Genomic DNA, 19568 nt, shown 5'->3' on the forward strand with positions numbered 1-19568 from the left:
GCATAGGAAGATAGAGCCCGCACTAGGAAAGAAATCGCAATTACACGACAGACTGCCCACCTTTGGGGACTTCTCCAAAAAGAAGAGAAGAGGCGCAATGTGAAACGATGCGTCACTAATAACCTCCTCATAAAACCATTCAAGCTCACCCGTCGAAACACTCCAGGAGCGCGTACTCCATGAAGTGAAGAATGGGGAAATTCAATAAAGTTTCGTTGCAGCTTTGAATTTTAGCACGCGAGTTGTAAAGTGCTTTTTCTATCCCATGGAAAAATAATTTTGCACAATGAGGAACAAACCATCAAATTAGCAGAACTGTTGAAAGTGTAAATAGTCGGAAAAGTTGTTGAAGTAGGAATTTTATTACAGTCCAAGTCCTTCTGTACTCTCAGCACTTCCTACTTTCTACGTCCAGTTTTTTTTTCTTTTTATTTCTACTCTCCAAACTCATAAAATTCAATTATGTAAAAGAGAGCTCCGTTATTCAATAATGAAATTTACAAATTTCACCTAGATACTATTTTAATTTTAAAAATAATTACACATCAAAAATTTTTTTTTTGATATTCAATTCGATGGAAATTTAATCCATTGGAATATGGAATATCAAGTTATCACATAGTTCATAAAATTTTATTCAAGTGTTCATTACATGTTTAATTTATTAAAAATATATAGCAGCTTTAATAACATTCCAAAAATTTAATTTTTATCGATTTTTACACATTCATGTATGTATATATTGAAAAGGATTAAGTAATGGTTCTATGGAAAATGAAATAAATAGTGATTTTAAATGAATTTTGGATTCAATTACTGTCAAAGTTTTATTGTTTTCATTTTCCTAATAGACTAAAACTGCAATATCAATTGTTAATTATTCATTTTAATGTTTGATTATTATTCAGTTTAAGAAAGTAAAAGAGAACTAAATTGAATTATTAATATTCAAGCAAAATTTAAATAGTAGGTACTAATTCTTTCATGCCTACAGTAGAGGTCCACATCTAAGAATAATGGGATGTAACTCTCTTATTCTTAGATGTGGACTTGTACTGTATATAAGCAAATTGAGATGCAATTGTTAAGTTAAATTATGCAAGTTCAGACTTTTCTTAATATCTTGTTTTCATTCACATCGCGAAATTCCATGCAAAAGGTGTCTGAAATAAATTAAAATTCTTTTGTGATACACCGTGAATCTCGCGCTTGTTAATTGCTCCACATTTTGCTGGGCAGCCACAGAGTGTGTGACTCTCTGAATTTACTCAGCCTGATACTGCAGTGTGTTGGTGAAATATCCTCTCGAATATGGCTGGGGAAAATCTCTACAAATATGCTCTATATATACAATATAATCACATCTCTTACACCCCGCTTCCTGCTTCCGTAATTGTCTTTAATTATTTAAGCACAACAACTGCTCCCGCACTTTGCTGCTGAAATTTTGCAACTTGAGGTCGACCTTACAGAGAAGCGCCGCCGCCGCGACGAGACTCAAGCCCAAGGCGTCAGGATAGGAGCTCAAAAGTCATAAAAATGCATAATTATGTTGCTTCTCGCCCTACCCCCATTCACATTTTGTGGTTTTGCAGATGATTAAAACTTTTCCGGTGGGCGCTTTAAACTTTCCCACCCAGTGTGCTTACTTTCACCCCATGTGCGGAGCTTTTTTTTATCCACACCAAAAACGCAACTCCCCAAGTTGGTATAAAAAAGCGGCTTTATTTGAAAATGTGGCTTTTCTTTGAAAAGAACAAGAGAAAGGATGTTAAAATTTGCGTCTTATTTTATCCATGAATGTAGCAGAGTTAAGCGAGAAACATAAAAGAAAAATTATTATTAATTCCTAAAATTAATGATAATTAATAGAAAAATTCCCTTTTTCATAGATATTCTGATTAAATCAATGAATAACTGATATTATAAAATATAATGGCTCAAAATAATATGAAATACGTATTAAAAACTCGCAACCAAAAACGCTTTCATTATTCCAATTCCGAAAAATAATTTTAAATTTAAACGTAAAAGCATTAACAATACCTAGTATTTTTAATCATTATATTGTACGTATAGGCATATTTACCCACTTTTGTGGGTACTGATTTGCATATTATATTCATATTTAGTACAAATTGGTTAATATAGTAAATTCAAATTTTGTATTATTTTAATAAAAACACATATTGTAGGAATCTATAACTGGAAACATGATATATTAAAATGAATTCAATTGAATTACTATAATTGTTTCATAATTTGTTACGCTTGTTAATATAATACATGTAAATGCCTACGGCTTAAATTTTTTTTCTCTTGAATAAATAAATGATTTTTTTTAGTTAACTTTTTTACGATACCCTGATATTTTTGATTTAATAGGACAAAACCTTTTAGATCTTTTAACCCTTACCCACATTTTTTTCTATATTCCTTTCTTTCTAACTCACGTTTACGCATTTATCAGCAACTAACATGAAGATACTAATTAAAAAATATTTGTCTTTATACAATAAAAAACGATTTTTTTACTTATCTTTTTACGAATCAGGGATTCATTTACTATTCCGTATAAACATCCACAAAATGTGAAAATTTTAATTGAAAGGACGGTATTCGCTATGGGATAAAATAACATTCATCATTCACACTCAATAACAAATCCATCACGATGTCAATTGAAAGAATTTCTTTGACTCTATACGTACCGAAAAAAAACACAATATATCGCAAACAATAGAGAAAAATTATGTGAGTGCAGAAGGGAAATCTCAACGAGATAGGAAATAAAATGGTAAAATGTTCTCAGCCATCGAGAATTTTATTTAGCGAAATAAACCCTGTGACAATGAAGAATGACTCACAATCTTTTTGGGGTGATGGGTTGAGGATTTTAGGGGACGAGAGAGAGAGAAAAAAAAACGAGAAAGGAATTGAGGTAATCGAGGTTAATACTGCCAATAATGTCGAATAAATTTGGCGCTTCTCACTCGTTTCCACCCACAAATGACACACACCACAAAAATCATGAGGGGTGAAAGTGAAAATATTTCCTTTGCGCCTTTCCCTCGAGGAAATGCCAAGAAGTAAGGCGAAAAAAAAAGAAATAATTCGCTGTGTCTTTCGATATTTGAGGTGTGCGTCGTGCTATAGCAATAATTTATGGTTTAGGAGAGACACCACCAAGCAAAGGCGGGGGTGGAACGAAAAGCAGATAGAAATTGCCATAAGAAAATTACACGCTCAATTCCAACAATAATAACCGAAACGGAAATATGAAAGAAAATATTTGATAGCACCCGGAGAATCGATTTGACAATTGGGAAGTCATGAACTTGAGAAGCTTTCTGCTGTCTTTTGGACACACGAAAGCAAAAAAAAAACCTTCGTGTTAGAAACAGCGTAAATTTATCTATTTCCTCCTTTTGATATACCTACTATATTCCGTTTTCATCCTTCGCACCACGCACACAATAAATTTTATTCGCGATTTATTGGATGCATTACCGAAACATTGATAGCACCAAAAATAGGAGAATGATTTGCGAAACCTCATTTTGAGTTCTATTGAAGCTTGTGGTTTAGTTGTACTGTAACATAATGATATACCCATATAAAAAGAATTTTCAAAATTTAGCATAATCAGCAGTAAATTAACCAAAAGAATTAAATATTAAATAACTCTTTCGATTTATTTTTTATTTATCTGTTTAAAAAAATTAATTAATTGAGGAAATAAATGGATTTAGAAAAGCTCTGAAATACTCAATTTCAGAGTCTATTAAGAATATAGTAGGTATTACCTAAGGCTGATCGATTTAGGATATTATCAAATGTTAACAAGTTGACCTTCTTCATCTGACATTCTCAGTTTTATAATCCCCATGGAATTAAACATACTTAATTCTAATAATTTTACGTTAAGCCTTAAAGCTGATTTTCTTCAAAGAAAAGTTCATGAGGTGTACTTAAAATGCAAGCAAAGTCTGTGTAATATTATTAATAATTTAAAAATCACATCTTCCAGATCGTACGACACAGAGTTTAAGTTCTTTGCACAAAACTTCCGACTCTCAAGCTTGATAAATTCAGTCCTGGGTCGGGGGCTCCATAAGGCATGTATGGGTAAATTTCCTGCATTAATTTTTCAACATTTTGTTGTTGCTATAAAAAAGAAGAAACTTTTCAAAATGCTTTAATAAACATTTTAACAAAATCAATCGATTTTCTTCAAATACCACGTTGCCTAGGGAAGCTTATATTCATGTCCTTTTTTTTGGGATGATGGACGAAAAAAGTAAAATTCTTTGAATAAACATTTTTCCCTAAATGAGAGATGTTTATTTTGGGTGGTTTTTTTTTCGCCGAATGAAATGTAACAATGGTATAGTGAGAAAGATACAAAAAAGACTCCCTGGTGTATAATCAATTGAACCTCAATTTATTTTCCATTAATATGAAAACAATATGCCTTTAGAAATTGCTCACCCATCAGTTCGACGGAATGAGTTTTTTTTCCATGAGACAAAAGTCCCTTTTCCACTGTATATAATATTTCCATTTGCCAACACAGAGGTTTATTTGGCTATATAACAAAATGATTACAAATTAAAATTAAACAATGGAAGCACATTTGCGAAAATTCATCCCCACACATATAAGTATTGACTTCAAAAATTCATACACAAAAAATATGTATTCCAATGGGTAGATAATTTTAATGAACAGCCCGAGTGTTTTTAGTATAATAGATTAATTCCCGTGAGAGAAAAATTATTATTATTTTCATTCAATGGACCGTCTATTATTTCACTGTGATATTTAAAAAAAAACTGAATTGAGTTACAAGGAAAACTGTGGATAAGTTTTAATTAAACATGTTTATATCTTTATTGAAGCTGCACAGAATATACCTATATTTTCCATTTTAAAAAATAAATAGAAGGTGTTTTTACTTATGTGAAATACCAATTAATTGCTATAATAAGTATAATATTAATTAATATTTCAACTATATTCAAATCAGCCCCCTATTTCAAAAACATTTTTTTATCAAAACTATCAAATTACAGATTAATAGTTTAACAAAAAAAATCACAAAATGAAAAAAGATTATTCTATTTGCAAAAATCTCTCATAAAAAAAGTTTATCCCTCGTGGAAAGAACATCAGGGTAAATGAGAAATTTTTAATTGACGCGCAAACGGCGAGAAGGTGGAAGTTCTGTGAGTTTTTATGTAATTTGGCTTCATTTTGTCGTTACAGATTTTCTGCTCGACATCAGTGCGAGGATTTTTTTTTGCACCCATCGCCTTGCGTTGAACTTCTTGCTGTGGGTGAATTTTGCCACAGCTTTTTTTCGCTACATATACACATCCCATCCCACACCCCCATTGCTCCACTGGGGATCGCTTCGCCAACTATCATGCGGTCGACACCAAACCACTCATGGAGTTTTGCAGCCCCGTCGCGTGTCTCATTCTCTACAGAATTCATAGGGATTTGTGGGGGGAAAATTTTTGCATAGCCATGCAAAAAGCACTGACCGTGAGCTCAATATGGGGATGCTGCACACTAACTCGATGGAGGGAAACCGTCACCAAATGGGGGAAAAAACTAATCCTGAACTGGGATTAAAAGGAAAATCGATTTAATGATTTGCTCTTGCACCAGAACGTTCTTATACTGTCTGTCTTAATATCAGATTTTTGAGCAGCTTTGCAACTTTTTTTTTGTTGGAAAATTTTGGATATTTGTGAAATCATAAAGAAAAATTTATTACATAATATTTTTCATGCAATATTGAGTAAATTGCTCAAAACCCTACAGAATTTTGATTTTTATATACGTTTCCCACTAAAATGAAAACTCCAGCTAATTAATGAGATCTAAAAAGAATTAATATAAAATACATATATATGCAAAAGCTAATTATATCTAGATCAGAAAAAAATATGCTGCACAATTTATTAATTTCATTTTTTCTGGATGAGGCTCGTTTTGCAAGAACGGTTTGTATAATCTCTGAAATTCCTATATAATTGCCATCGAGATAATACCTTGTGCCAAGTTTAATTTCCCAGAGATAAAGGGATGTGAATGCGCTCTATATGCCTTAAGGACATATCCGACTATACGGCTAATTGGATGATGTCATTTTCATGCAAAATCTTCTTATATGGCTTTTTTATGCAAAATAATTCAATTGAAATAATTTTCATTCTCTAATATTGAAAGCTTTGAAAATATTGATTATCAGAAAATTATTTTTGTAAAAAAAAAAGATTTCACAGGAATAAAAACTTTTGGCGGGAATTCCGAGAGTGAAACACGTACGGTGTTTGCAGAAAACTTTGGCAAATCTACTCGAATTGCATATTTTCAACAAAAAAAATTGTATGATGAAATATGAGACAGAGGGGATAAACTTATGGTTTGAATGTTTTATAGCTTTTATCGTGAAGCTTTTATGCACATTTCTCATACAACTGTCAAAATCTATATCAGAGCTTTTACCTGTGATTCTATTAAATGCATATGACTCTGCATACAGGAGCTCAACCTCATAAAATTATTTATTCCTAATTTATGCTTTACAATTGGTTTTCACTGCTGGTTTCCTTATAAATTTTATTTCTTTAAGTTTTCAATTAATTTTCCTAAACATCTTGCTCATAATTTTTATGCCTTTTTCTTTAATTTTGGCAATATTGGAAAATGTCGAGATATTAAATCCAATTTAAATCATTAATTAACTCGTATTACAAAATAAATCTCTAATTTATGCAATGACGAGAAATTGTCTTAAATTTCTTTCAATATACATACATATATTATCGTATTTTCCTTTGAACGACATCATTTTGCAAACAAACTCAAAAATAGCAGTATTATAATTAACACCTATCTCTAGACATCTTGCATTTTACAAAAGGTTCAGGAAAGGAAGTGGATAATGAGAGCGCCTTATTGACTTTTTTGCCGGAAGCTGGGGCAACTTTTAATTGTTTGACATCCGAGACAAATGATTTTATTTATTCTCCAACGTTGCCTGTGAAGTCCTCGCGCAACGCTATGCGGAAGTGGCGGTAATTAGAGAAGAGGGTTTAATTACGAGTCAAACAGAGATTCATGTTGCTTCTATTTGTCTCCATGTTTTTTTTCACCATCCCCCGCAACACCTCCACACGTAAAATGCCATAAGATTTGGCACAATACTAAATTAACTGGAATTGAGATGAACACAGAAATGAACTACCCACATTTCCAAGTCAATTATCATTGAGTAGCAAACAAGAAAAAGAATTAACCAATAAATGGATTGTCAATTGATTGTGAATAATTCTCTTCCAAATCTGGCTTTTCTTAATTTCGATTAATTCTCCCAAAGACAGGTGAAATTGACTTGAATGAAACTCAATACATAACAAAAAATATCTTTTCTTTTTCATACTACCACACAGAAAAGAATTCACCCTGATTTTCCTATTTCACTTCACGCACAGCTTTGCCATAAAAATTCACCCCATGGTATTCGTTTGACGGTGCATCATACTCCACGCTTATTTATTGGAATTTTATTGGCATTATTAAATTACATTTCGTTCCCGAGTCTCAATAAAAATTCTCCTTTCACAACCACGTTTTTATTTTGAACGCAGCGGGATACAAAAAGGTGGATCACAGCGCGCATTTTCATGATTTTCTGGGTTAACATATCTATCCCCCTCATACCCCCCCGAAAATCAAATAAAATGTTGCAAAATCGCAAGTCACTGAGTAAATGTCACAGAGAGTCAAGTGAAATGGATGCATTTGAGGGTAAAGCTGATTTTTTAACTGAGATTTTTATTTAACTGGATTTTTTAACACCAGAACTCGTAAGCTATGGTGTCTAAGTAGATAAATATTGTTATTGACCGTGTATAGAACTAGCTTTTACTTTTCATTGGGAAAAAAACAGACCAACTAACTCAACACATCTCTAACTTAAAAATCAACACATTTCTTCTATAATAGATTTTTTACCTATTTTGTAAAAAAAAACTCTTAATTGTGATATTCCATAATCTAAATGATCTAAAAATTGCTGGTTAATTTACAAACTTCCAATTGCCAAGAAATTATCCCTGAAGCTTTCACTTTAATGGGGCAATTATCTTAAAAGCCTGCAGAAATTAATTAAATTGTGATTGAGTTTTTTTTATGAATGAGATTGAAAAATTGTCTTGGAAAATGAGTTCAAGTGAGATTAAAAAATTTCTCAATTTTCTCAACGAACATTAAGCTGTATTCATGTTGCTTTTGCCCCGTGTATAATATTTGTTTGGAGTATACATGTGGTGGCGGAAATGCACCATGTCATTTTACTATTTGACTACTCCACCAACGAATGATGATGCTGTATATATTTAAAAAAAAACTAAAAATTTTACCCTCACTGAATCACCCCGCAGAGTGAGACTATGTGCTGGAAAAATTAGGTGAAATAAATGACAATGAAACTTGACAAAAACACCAGAAATACATTAAAATTTCACTCCCCTTTTGAACTTTTTTCTCCTCGCGCACCATGAGAAGCTTTTTCTGCACGCTCACATTTCACTCAATTTACATTCAAAGGCTTTTCCAGCAAAAATAATTGTTGTACTCGGAATTATGCAAAATTTATGCACATTGTCCACGATCAATTAATGCACTTTTTTCGCTGTGCTCTGCCTTTACTCTGCAATATTCGTATATGTGTCCCAAGTATACATACCCCATAACTTCCATGACATTTTCTCAAGTGGAAAAATCTCTATAATAAAAAAAGAAACAATTTGCTTTGTATTTCCACGATAAATTATCTCGGTTGGCAAATGCACTGGAGGGGGTCTCTATACATTGTTCTTGTGTAACTGTATTGGGAAAATCTATTTTATTAACAAATATCCCTAGGATATTCATTTCTTGAGTCTTTTCTTTCCACAAATGCAATATGGCCACATGGAAAAATTTTCCAAAAGAATAAGAAGTAAATGTAGGAACTTTGGTGCTGAGGGAATTTCCTCATTCTCTCGAGTTTGAGGAGAAAAATATACGGCAGTGCTGTAAAACATCCTGCAAAGTGGGTAAAATATCAGCTTTTTATCGTGCAAATTCCCAGACACATTTCTTTCCCATATTTTTGAAAGACACACAGAGGGGTATATATGGAATGAAAAAGGGGAGACATTTTATTGGATAAATAACATTATGAGGAGTTCTAAAGCAATGTGGTTTGAGTGGGATTTTGAGTATGCTTTTGTGGATTGTTGCTGAGAGAGTGCAATAAATCGGATATTTCGTTGCTTTATCCGTAAATAAACCACACAGGCAAAAAGAAGTAATATTTCACGAAATACCCTAACTTATTAGGCAATGGGTCTTTAATATCTTTAATAGAGATCTCAAAATGGATTATTAAAAAAGGGAACAACCCTAAAATAAGGCAAGAAAAATATTTAGTTGAAACAGCAGCTTTCAGCGGAATCATTTAGCTGTCCGGAAATATTGCCGGAAATTCAACCGATTGAATTTCCCAGCAAACCAAATATATCTCTTGCCAAAATGTGTCGGAGTGAACACATTTGGGAAAATTGAAGGAGCTATAAGTAACGAAATGACTCGACAATTTGCCAGAATAAAACTTGGTGATGGGGTGCAGAGGAATGGGGGGTGGGTGGACGATAGAAAGATCAAAATAGCCCATGGCATTTAATTTAAAAAGCTCTTTCCGTCAATAAAGCACACAATAGCAAAAGAACAAGATTTTCTTCATAACTCTCTCGGGAATTGTTCCACCCACATTCTCGTTCATTCTCCATATATTTGATTTACGCCAGAATTTCTTGAGAGATTGTCGTGAAATTAAACTCAGGTAATTATCATCTTGTGATGCTATTTCTTACTACACAGTCCTGCCAGAAGAAGTAATCTTCGTGCAAGAAATCTTTGTGGAGTTTTATCAGTCTTCCCTCTTGTTTGAAACATTATTTGTTTCCTCACACCCTTTAGTCTGATTTTCCAAGAATGTTGTATATATGGCAAGAAGTTATGTCTCTCGCTTCTACTTCACTTTGTACACAATAATACCTAGAAATCCTCGCCCCAATGTTCAAAAAGTTATCAATAGCGCCAAAAATGTCAATTTCAAGCTTCAGCTTTTAACTTTTTTTTTCTCAATATTTTACTTTTGTTTATTGCCAGCAAAAGAATTTAATTTTGATTTCAAAAATGTATTTTATTTTCACGTTAAATTCTTTTTTTTTTACTAAACTAGGGTAAATAGAAATGCAATGAAATGATTAGAAACAAAACTAAATAAATTGCATCGGATTCCTGAAAATATGGTAAATTGAATAGTAGCTGAGAATAAAACTTTAAAATGCAATGTCATATTCACCCCTTTCTACACTATATAATATTCCGTACAGTTTATAGGGAGGATTTAAAATACCAACGGAGTTTTCATCCAACCTGACGCTTTTTCGTCACTTTGTGCTTTGCAAAGCGAAAAGAGATACTTCCCGCCAAACAAATTAAACGCTGAACTTTCCTGATGCATTTTTCAGCGTAACTGAAAGCCCTGTTAACGGTTGGTATATGCTGTGAAAAGTGCAAAAAAGGTTACTCATTCAAATGGTTGCTGGGCAGTGAAAGTTTTTTTTCACGGTTGAGGAGAGATTTAGGAGCAGAAACAAAGCCAGAATTATTTATAAAACCTATTGGGAAGTTCTTTTCCAGCACCTGCATTTAAATGCATTGTTCTTGTTTAGGGTAATATATGTATTGTATATACAAATCGTTGTACATAAACATATACCGATAGTTAATTTTCTTTTGTGAAATAATTTGTGTACCTACATATTTTGTGAAAATAAAAGAACATGTTCAGGAGAAACGACACAGCTAAAACATTTTCTTTGTAATCTCCCTAAAAAACCTAAATGATTCTTCTTCAAAGTTTCAGCCCATTTAAATACTTTTCCAAAGAAATTTTCCATCCCCTCGCATCAAATTAATATAAAATGGTAGTTAGTGTATCAAAGGTTGAGTGAGAAGAAGGAGAAAACATGTGCGCGGTGTGCAAAACAGACGACCCCTTGTTGGAAATCATAAAATATCATATAATAACGGAAGGAGTGGGAGTTTGCAGTATACACACGAAAAAATAAATAAATTTGATTTTATCACTTCCTCTGACCAAAATCACATAAATGCGATCCACATTTAAACGTCAACTTCCATCCCATGCCAAAAAATTCCCTCCCTAAATGATTGAAATCATTCTCCTTGTATGAGTTTGGGTTTGAGTTCCTCTCGGGCATAGTAGGGAAGCTTGCACGGGATTTTCCGTTTCATCAATTTCCCACCCACATGGAATGGGAATGTGTGTTAGTGTGTGAAAACTCCCAGCCTGTCCCGACGGCGAAGAGGTCACAAATTTTCACCCCTAATCTTGGGCCCATTACATGGGAGTCATGCAGTTGCCAGAAAACATTTCTTCCTTCTTAAACTTCGACCCTACTTTTTCGACCTCACTGATCGTTTTCCGGGTGGGATGTTTGGGAATTTTCTCTCCTCCTGGCATCCGGAGCGGACGGGGGGAGACATCATGTTCGTGACAATCGTCTTGAGAGAAACTTGACCGTGGAATTATTACCTTCCACCATGACTTTTGAATCAATATTTGTTATCGGGGCCTTTTATTGCACAAACTTTTTCACGTCTTCTGCTCCATGAAACGGAAGAAATGGCAAAATAAATGATGGAACCTCTTCATTTTCAACCATCCCATGCCCCAATGACTTTTACACCCACAAAACTGGAAAGAAAAGACCCACCCCCGCAGTCTACTCAAAAGATACCCTTGGCATGACGATAAGAATTGATTTTCATTTTCCACCCCCAATTAATTCAAGGAGCACACACCCCACACAGAAAAAGTTCAGATCACAAGAGAATTTTCCAATCGTCATTTTATTCTCTTGCTAATAATCTCGCACACAGACAAACCATCACTAGAATGTTAAGAAAAGAACAATTATAAAGGTCCCACACAGTGGATACCCTCTCTAAAAGGCACCAATCTAAAAGTTTACTTCGAAATCTCTGTTTTACTTTGTGACGCGCTCCTCCAATTTTCTCTAGCGACGATCTATTTGTGCAGAAAACTAATTTCCTGCTGCAACATTTTATCCGACGGAAATAAATATTGGATTCTGCGAGAGAACTTTTCAAATATGTTTCTAAATGAATATACGGAAACAAACGGGAGGACTTTTTTCTAAAGTTTTGTTTTGAATCATTTTTGAAATTGAAGCAGTAAAGGTAAAATTATGTGGAAATCACAAAGTGAAAAGAAGATAATTTCTCATAGGAAAATATGTAAAAAAAAAAAGTAAAGTCAAAGAGATGCGGATAAAGAACAATTAAATCATATTGTAGCATAACAACATTAAAAATTTCTTTTCATTATTAAGATCAGTGTAGCAAATAAAACATAAAGAATATATATAAAATTAAAAGCGATTGAATTCCCATAAATAAAACCAAAATTATTTCCAAAATGATTTTCATGCGAAATTTCATTATGAAATAAATTTGAAAATGTTCCCGAACGAGAGAAATAATTAAGTTGCGCTCATTTTACGAAGAATTAGAATTCAGGAAAGTTCATCAAGCACCGGATAGACAAATTTAAATCACTTTACTTGATGATTCCTGCATGAAAACTCAACGGAACAATTCCATGTCGTTGCATAGAGAATCCTTTTAGCATATACCCCCACTATGAATCATTCCATGCATTTTATTACTTTGTTTTATGTGCACGAAAAACGAAAATGTCGTGTACAAGAGTAATTTCATTTGTTGAGAAATTTTGCAAAATAACAGACATTTTGAGTGTGCAATGGGCATGTCGAATTTTAAAAACTATTCAATTTGGTTGCCTTTGAAAGTTCAATACGCAGGAATTTATTAGTCTTGCCTGTTTCTATGGGAATCATTCCCGCACATAGAATGAATAGATAAATTCAAAAGGATTCTAAGGAGGAAATAGTTTGGTTTTATTTGATGGCATCCTACTCATGTTTATACTTTGTTGTGCACAGAGATGAGATGAGAGAACTTCTATAATGTAAAAATCTTCTTGACGAAACTTCTTGATTAGGTCTCGGGGGAATTTTCCATACCCCTGACCTCAAATATCTTGTAGTACAACACCCAAATAATTCTCTCCTGGGAGCGCATTCATAGCCATTCACTCAAAATTGCATAACCCCAGGAGGGAATTTTATTGGAAATTCCTTATGATATAGTATACAAGCAAATTAAAGGGGCAAGAATAGGGAACTAGGCTGACATGGGAGGTTATGGCTTAAATTAGAGGAAATGCATGATAATCTCATGGGGGTATGAGGTAGAGAAAAAGGTCAATTCGAGGCAATTTTCTTTGCATGGGCCACCGCACAATGGCAAATGGGGACCATTAGATATGAGAAATTACGAGTTGGCACTCTTTTTTTTGCAAATTTATATACAATTATTACCTTCGTCTCCGTGTATTGTGGTCATAAAAATTCCATTAAGTAGAAAAAGAGTTTGTGCAAAAAATATTTCACTCAGCCCTCTCATAGCGTCCCTCCTTGTCTTTCTTCGGGGTCGTTAGTTTGATGCTCAAACTAAGGTAGTCGTCACCCTTCGATGAGGGGGTGGATGATGATCGTATTGGGTGGTTTTGACGCTCAGTCCCTTGTACAATTCGCACTCTGGGCTCATGAGGAGGATGATGGGCACACACAAAGTCTTTCCCACACTCTACTTTTTTTTTCCTTTTTAGATCAATGTTCACGCACAAAAACAGAGTTGGTTGGCTTCTAGATAAGAGATAGAAAATGTAATATTGCAAATGATATGATCACATAGCATAAATAAAAGACTTCATTTAGCAAACTAAAAAATTGAAAATTATTTAACAAATTTTGAATAAACTACTAAGAAATACAATTGAGGGAAAAATCAATTGACAATTTATTTTAAAATTTAATTAGTAAAACTTAAATCATTAGGTTCTTAGGTACATATACGTGTCTAAAAACACACTAGGAATTCAAACAGATTAGTTTTTCTTTAAGTCAAAAATTTTTTTTTTATAATATAAAATTTTTTTTTAAAAAAAACTTTTAGAAAAGAAACGTAAACGTTGAAAAGAAATCGATCTTTCAAAAGAAAAAAAAAAAAGAGCATAAGAAGTCAAAGGTTTTTGGTACCTACCTATAAATTTTTGGAAAAAGTTATTAAAATATCAAACTTTGAAAAAAAATCAAACGTAATAAAATAAAAAGTTCAAATGTTTGAATAATAAGGAGAAAAGTCAAATGCTTCAATTTCTCAAATAAATTGTCAAAAGTTATTAATTCTAGTAGCTTCGTTTAATAAATTTTTAAAGATAATACACGAAACCAAGAGTAAGAGTTTGATAATAAATTATTTTAAATTTAAGTAAAAATCGCAAAAAACTTTATTTTATGTTTTTATTGAATTTGAGAATCCTTCGAAACAGCAAGGTTTTTATTCCTAATTTTAAGCTAGATTTAAATTTCTTATCAGTTTAACAATTGGAGTTGTCAACCAGTGGTGGTACAAAAAAACATGTACGGATTATAAACAAAAAAAAAGATAATTGACAGTCACTAATGCATCCAATAACGATACATAATATACCAAAATCCCTAACTAATAATCATCAAAGTCTAATAAATCATTTGTAATTGTTAATATTTAGTAAATTGAGTAAATCAGACGGTTTTGCATTTTGAATGCAATTAGAGTGGGATAAATGTAGCAAAACATTTAACTTCAATATATTCATAGAGACGACTCTCGTAAATTAATGCCAAATATCTGTCTGAGTGCATTGCAATGATCCTATCTATCAATTACAATTCATTATCACCTTCCAACTCTGCTCACACAATTCACTTCGATACACCAAAGCACAGCAATTTCTTCTCTTGGTGTTCTCTTGTGATTTCTCGTCTCACTTCCACTTTCACATGCGGATTTTTGGGGGGGTGCTTTTCGGCAAAAGGGGCTTTTGGGTAATTCTCACTTCAGCATTCTGTTTATTACCAACTGTCACGAAACTCTATTTTCCATCGTAATAAAGATTTTTTCTCCCTCCTTTGGCCCTTCCACTCACTGTTTGGGGGTTTATTTTTACACCCCCTCGTGCTGATGCCGCACAAATAGAGTAAATGGACTTGTAGAGTACAAATAATAATATTCCATTTGGTGAAATTATTTTCCACCTCACCCGCGATATAATGCCTGGAACTATGTGAGTGAGTGTCTTTTGCCCACTTCCGACAGGACTTTCAAGTCACTTCCGCCACAAAGTTAAACGCAACGAGCTTTTCCCACACGGCCTGTTTTTTTATTCTTTCGCTCTGTGCACCCTCCCACACTTCTCACATGGATTTCCTTCTAAAATGTATTTTTTGTCTTTGCTCCAATGAGTGTCAAACACTTAATACTACAGCACACAAGTCTGCATCATGCCACACAGTTGGTATCCCAGTGAGAAAAAAAGGACTTTCCACAAAATGATGAATTTTCCGAAGAGTGGTCGAATGTACACACAGTTCTTTCAAGTTCTATCGTCTCAACTGTGACGGCACAAGCTTATGCAAATGCATTTTAATTAATGAAAGCGTGTGAATCCGCTCTTTTGTCTCAAGAGTCATTTTGTATTTTAAATGATAAAAGCTCCAACGATGATTTACTGTTTCTGTCGCGTGGCACACAATGGGAAAAAAAGGAAAATAGTGTTAAAGGGAAACACAAAAGAAACAGTGTCTATGGATTCGTCAACTTGGAAACTCTTCAAAAAGTTCCCTCCAAGTTAGCGGGAGCTTTCCTCAGGTTCTGGCTGCTTTCTACCGTGGTTGCGAGTCAACTAAATTAACCGACTCGGTTGCAATTAGAAAAATATGCTTTTGCCTACACACATACATACACCCCGGGGTCCCCTTTTGGATGCGCTATCACCCCTCTTTGTGAATGATTCTTTACCCCTTAACTCGTGGCATGCGGGCGTGCGCACCAAGATGCCGACAGTCGTGCATCTGCACCGTAGTATTCAGGAGGGCTGTATGTGAAATGTGGGCCAAATAAGGGGAATGGAACATGCAAGACTGTGGAATAATTGGAATTGATTCTCGCACGAAGAAGGGTAGCAAAAAAGCAAGTCCACAGACACCAAAAGTGTGAATTTTCTGACTTTTTGCATACGAAACTCTCCCTCAAAAACCGCATTCCTACACCCCATGCTACCAACCGAAATCGACCCTATGGGAAAAGATGTCAATTTAGCACTTTAATTGGATACATTTGATATAAAATGCAACGATGTGGTACTTTTTGCTTAAACCTCATTTTATCTCTACCTATAGGTACATAATTCACATGCTAAGGCTATTTTTTTTTAAATGGTAAATAAGGTAAAAATAAATAAAGTAATATTTTTAGTTTGAACTTAAGACTTTAAAGTCTATTTAATATTTTTATTTTTTTTCCTAATGAATTTTTATATCTTCCACCGTTGAAAGAAAACGTTTTTATTTTTTTATAAGCGTAAAACATTATGTTTAAAAGACCTGTCTTGCAGCATAATAAGTGTGGACACTTATTATGCATACACTCCAATCAAACTAAAATAAGCAAAGAAAGTCCTAATATGTAAAAGAATATATATATAAGATTCCAAAAAGAATAAGTTCATTAGAGTTCCAATTCATCAAAACTTGACTAATTTAATTCAAATGTTAATACATTTTTTCACCGAGAGCACCTCATATGGTCCTTTAGCTCCACGAAAAAAGGCAAAAAGGCCGGAAGAATTCTTAAAACGAGGTGAGTGAATGTAAAAAATGCACTTGAAGTGTGAGACGTAACAAATTGGAGGTGTTCTTCACAAACGTGGGGCTGTAAAGTGTGAGGTGAATGCGAAAATCTCACGCTTCGCATGGAAAAAGCTTCAGCGTCACGCAAAAGTTCATTCACTTGCAGACTTTCAGCTTTGAAGTTTCATTTAATCCATCAAAACGTGAGCATTTTTCCAGCATTATGTCTTACATGTATGGAAAATGTAATGGAAAAGCAACTCTCTAATGCATTCCTTTTTTTTTCCTCTTCATTTCTTCGTTGTTGTGGCGAAATGGTTGAGAGAGGGGGCTGATGGAAGAGAATGGGTATGGTGGTAGTGTGAAAGGAATGTTAATAAAAAAGATGGGAGAAGAAGCCTCAGTGGAACAATTGCAAAATATGTATGTAATACGAAAAAAAAATTTTATTGGAAAAAATTTCCTCACAACCCCAGGGGTTGAAAAAGTGAGTGTAATGGGTAAGCTAAAATTTGTAGCAAGATGTGTAATATGAATTTGCACGTTTCAGGTGATGTCTTTAAAATTACCAGGAAAATATTTTCCCTTTCATTTTCCCAACCCACACGGAAATGATGAAAAACTTGTGCTCAGAAAGTGTTCACGTACCTTTTTTTCATTCTCCATTTTCCCTGGCATAATACAAGCGTTCTTCCACGTTTGGTATGTTAGGTTCTCTTCTTTTGAATTTAAACACGCGTCGTGTTGTTTTATGGCGTTTAGCGAATTAGAAAATGTTTCACTAATAATGACTCTTCCACCCAGTCAGCCTTTTAATTACCACCCAACCCCGCCGTGTTTGTGTCTGATGCTTTTGCTCGCCTTTCACGGCACACAGCACAACAGCAAAACTCAACACGTTTTGCAGTCTTTAACTAGATATTTCATCCCACTTCTCACCAGCACCGATTTCATTCATTAAGTTTCTTCAAGCGAATCCTCGTGGAAATTTGATTTATATATTTTTCCTCGCCTCTTCTCCTATTAAATTGTCATTTTCTCCCCGGGAGGATAATTGAAAGGGAACTTGCAGGAATGTTCCTCAAGACATTAAGGGATGATTCCTGATGTTCATTTCCGGAATTTTCAGGCTCGAAGTAATCCTTTGAAATACAAAGTGTTGAAGTGAATTTTCACAGAACTCGTTTCAATTATTTCTCACTTATTGAAAGTATGGAAAAGTTAACGATTTCATTAAACGTATGGTGGAGTGTATTGTCTTATTAAATAATTAACTTAATAAAATAAAAAAATCTGCAAATTCTGTATACTAACAAACCTTGTTTAACCCAACAAAAAATACTTTAATTTTTGTAAAAAAAATCAATGAAGAAATTTTTGCTGCAAAATATTTGATGAGAGCATTTCCAGAATAAATATCGTGATAAAACACCAAATATTTCAATGGTTTCAATGTTTTCGTACTTCGTGTCAACGCGAAAGGGTTAAATATAATCCGGTTCTATGGCCCTTTATGAATTCTAATCCATTTTCGAATCTTCCTAAAATAATGTAAAAGTGTTACAAGACTTTTGATACTAGTTTTTACAAAAATGCATTTCCTTTGATTCATTTAATTTCCCTCATAAAGATCATTTGATATAACAAACGCACCACTTGGGCCATAAAATCCATGTTAAATACCCTACTTAGAGATGCTAATTACACGTGTGTGTCTAACTTTATTCGCAGCACTTGGGGCTTAATTTGTTGGCGATTTATTGGGGAAAAATGCAATTAGTGTTCTCCACCCATTTTTGCACTGTAAATATCATTTAAATGAACTCCACCATTGTGGAGCATTGTAGAATTTTTTCCACTTAAAATTTAATGCACTTTCGCATGTTCAATGATGGTGCATATAAAACAATCACTTCAGTTTGATATTAAAATTCTTTTGCCACACACACACGGCGCACAGGGGCGCCCCTAATAAATTGAGTCAATTTTCCCTTGGCAGGAAAATGTCGTCATTCATGGAACTGGCAAAGTGTGTGAGAAAATGTCTCTGGAGAAAATGGGTGAATTTCAGTTCCAAAGGGAATGCGTAAATTGGCATTTTTGCCTCTACGTTTTACCTTTGTGCCGGTGTTGCAGTAATTTTCTCCCAAACGGCCTGAATTTCTCCCCAGCAATAGAAGTGGATGAGAAAAATATATATGGTGAAAAAAACTCTAATTGCAGAACGACATTTGAGCACGCAAGTCCATAAAACGAATTTCTGCATTTATCAAACGTTCTCGGCTTTTTGTGCCGCCCCGACAGTCGATTGGGGGAGCTTTTTCTGTGTGAAGGAACGGATGGGGTCGGAAGAGATTTCAACCACCTGGTGATAATTTGTTCGTACCCACGACATAAGCGGAGAATGGGGTGACAATTTCATCCCCCCTTTTTAGGGAGGAAATACCAAGTGGGTGTGCGAGAGAGAGAGAGAGGTGAAAGGGTAATGAATTAAATTAAGTACCATGACGCAAAGTGGTCGGAGAAGAACAAGAGTTGAAATTTTCATTTGCCTCCTTTCAAAAAGTGAAGCCACAGAGAAGCATGGCGTGAAGAAACACTAGATATGATTATATATTTGTGGATTCTTTGAGA

General features: G+C 34.0%; 1 protein-coding gene across 2 annotated transcripts in view; it reads right to left on the reverse strand.

Moving 5' to 3' along the window:
* The window catches only part of LOC129789673 (opioid-binding protein/cell adhesion molecule homolog), a 54589-nt gene extending 38785 nt beyond the window's left edge, over positions 1-15804 (reverse strand). For both annotated transcript variants that reach the window (XM_055826672.1, XM_055826671.1), the window contains exons 1-2: positions 14987-15804; positions 13581-13907 (exon numbers count right to left, since the gene is read on the reverse strand). In XM_055826672.1, coding sequence (XP_055682647.1) covers positions 13581-13665 — 85 coding nt within the window. In that variant the 5' untranslated portion in view covers positions 13666-13907; positions 14987-15804. The remainder of the gene's footprint in view (positions 1-13580; positions 13908-14986) is intronic.
* Positions 15805-19568: the final 3764 nt, after the last annotated feature.

Source organism: Lutzomyia longipalpis, chromosome 2 (genome assembly GCF_024334085.1).
Source record: "Lutzomyia longipalpis isolate SR_M1_2022 chromosome 2, ASM2433408v1".
Classification (NCBI taxonomy): Eukaryota; Metazoa; Arthropoda; class Insecta; order Diptera; family Psychodidae; genus Lutzomyia; species Lutzomyia longipalpis.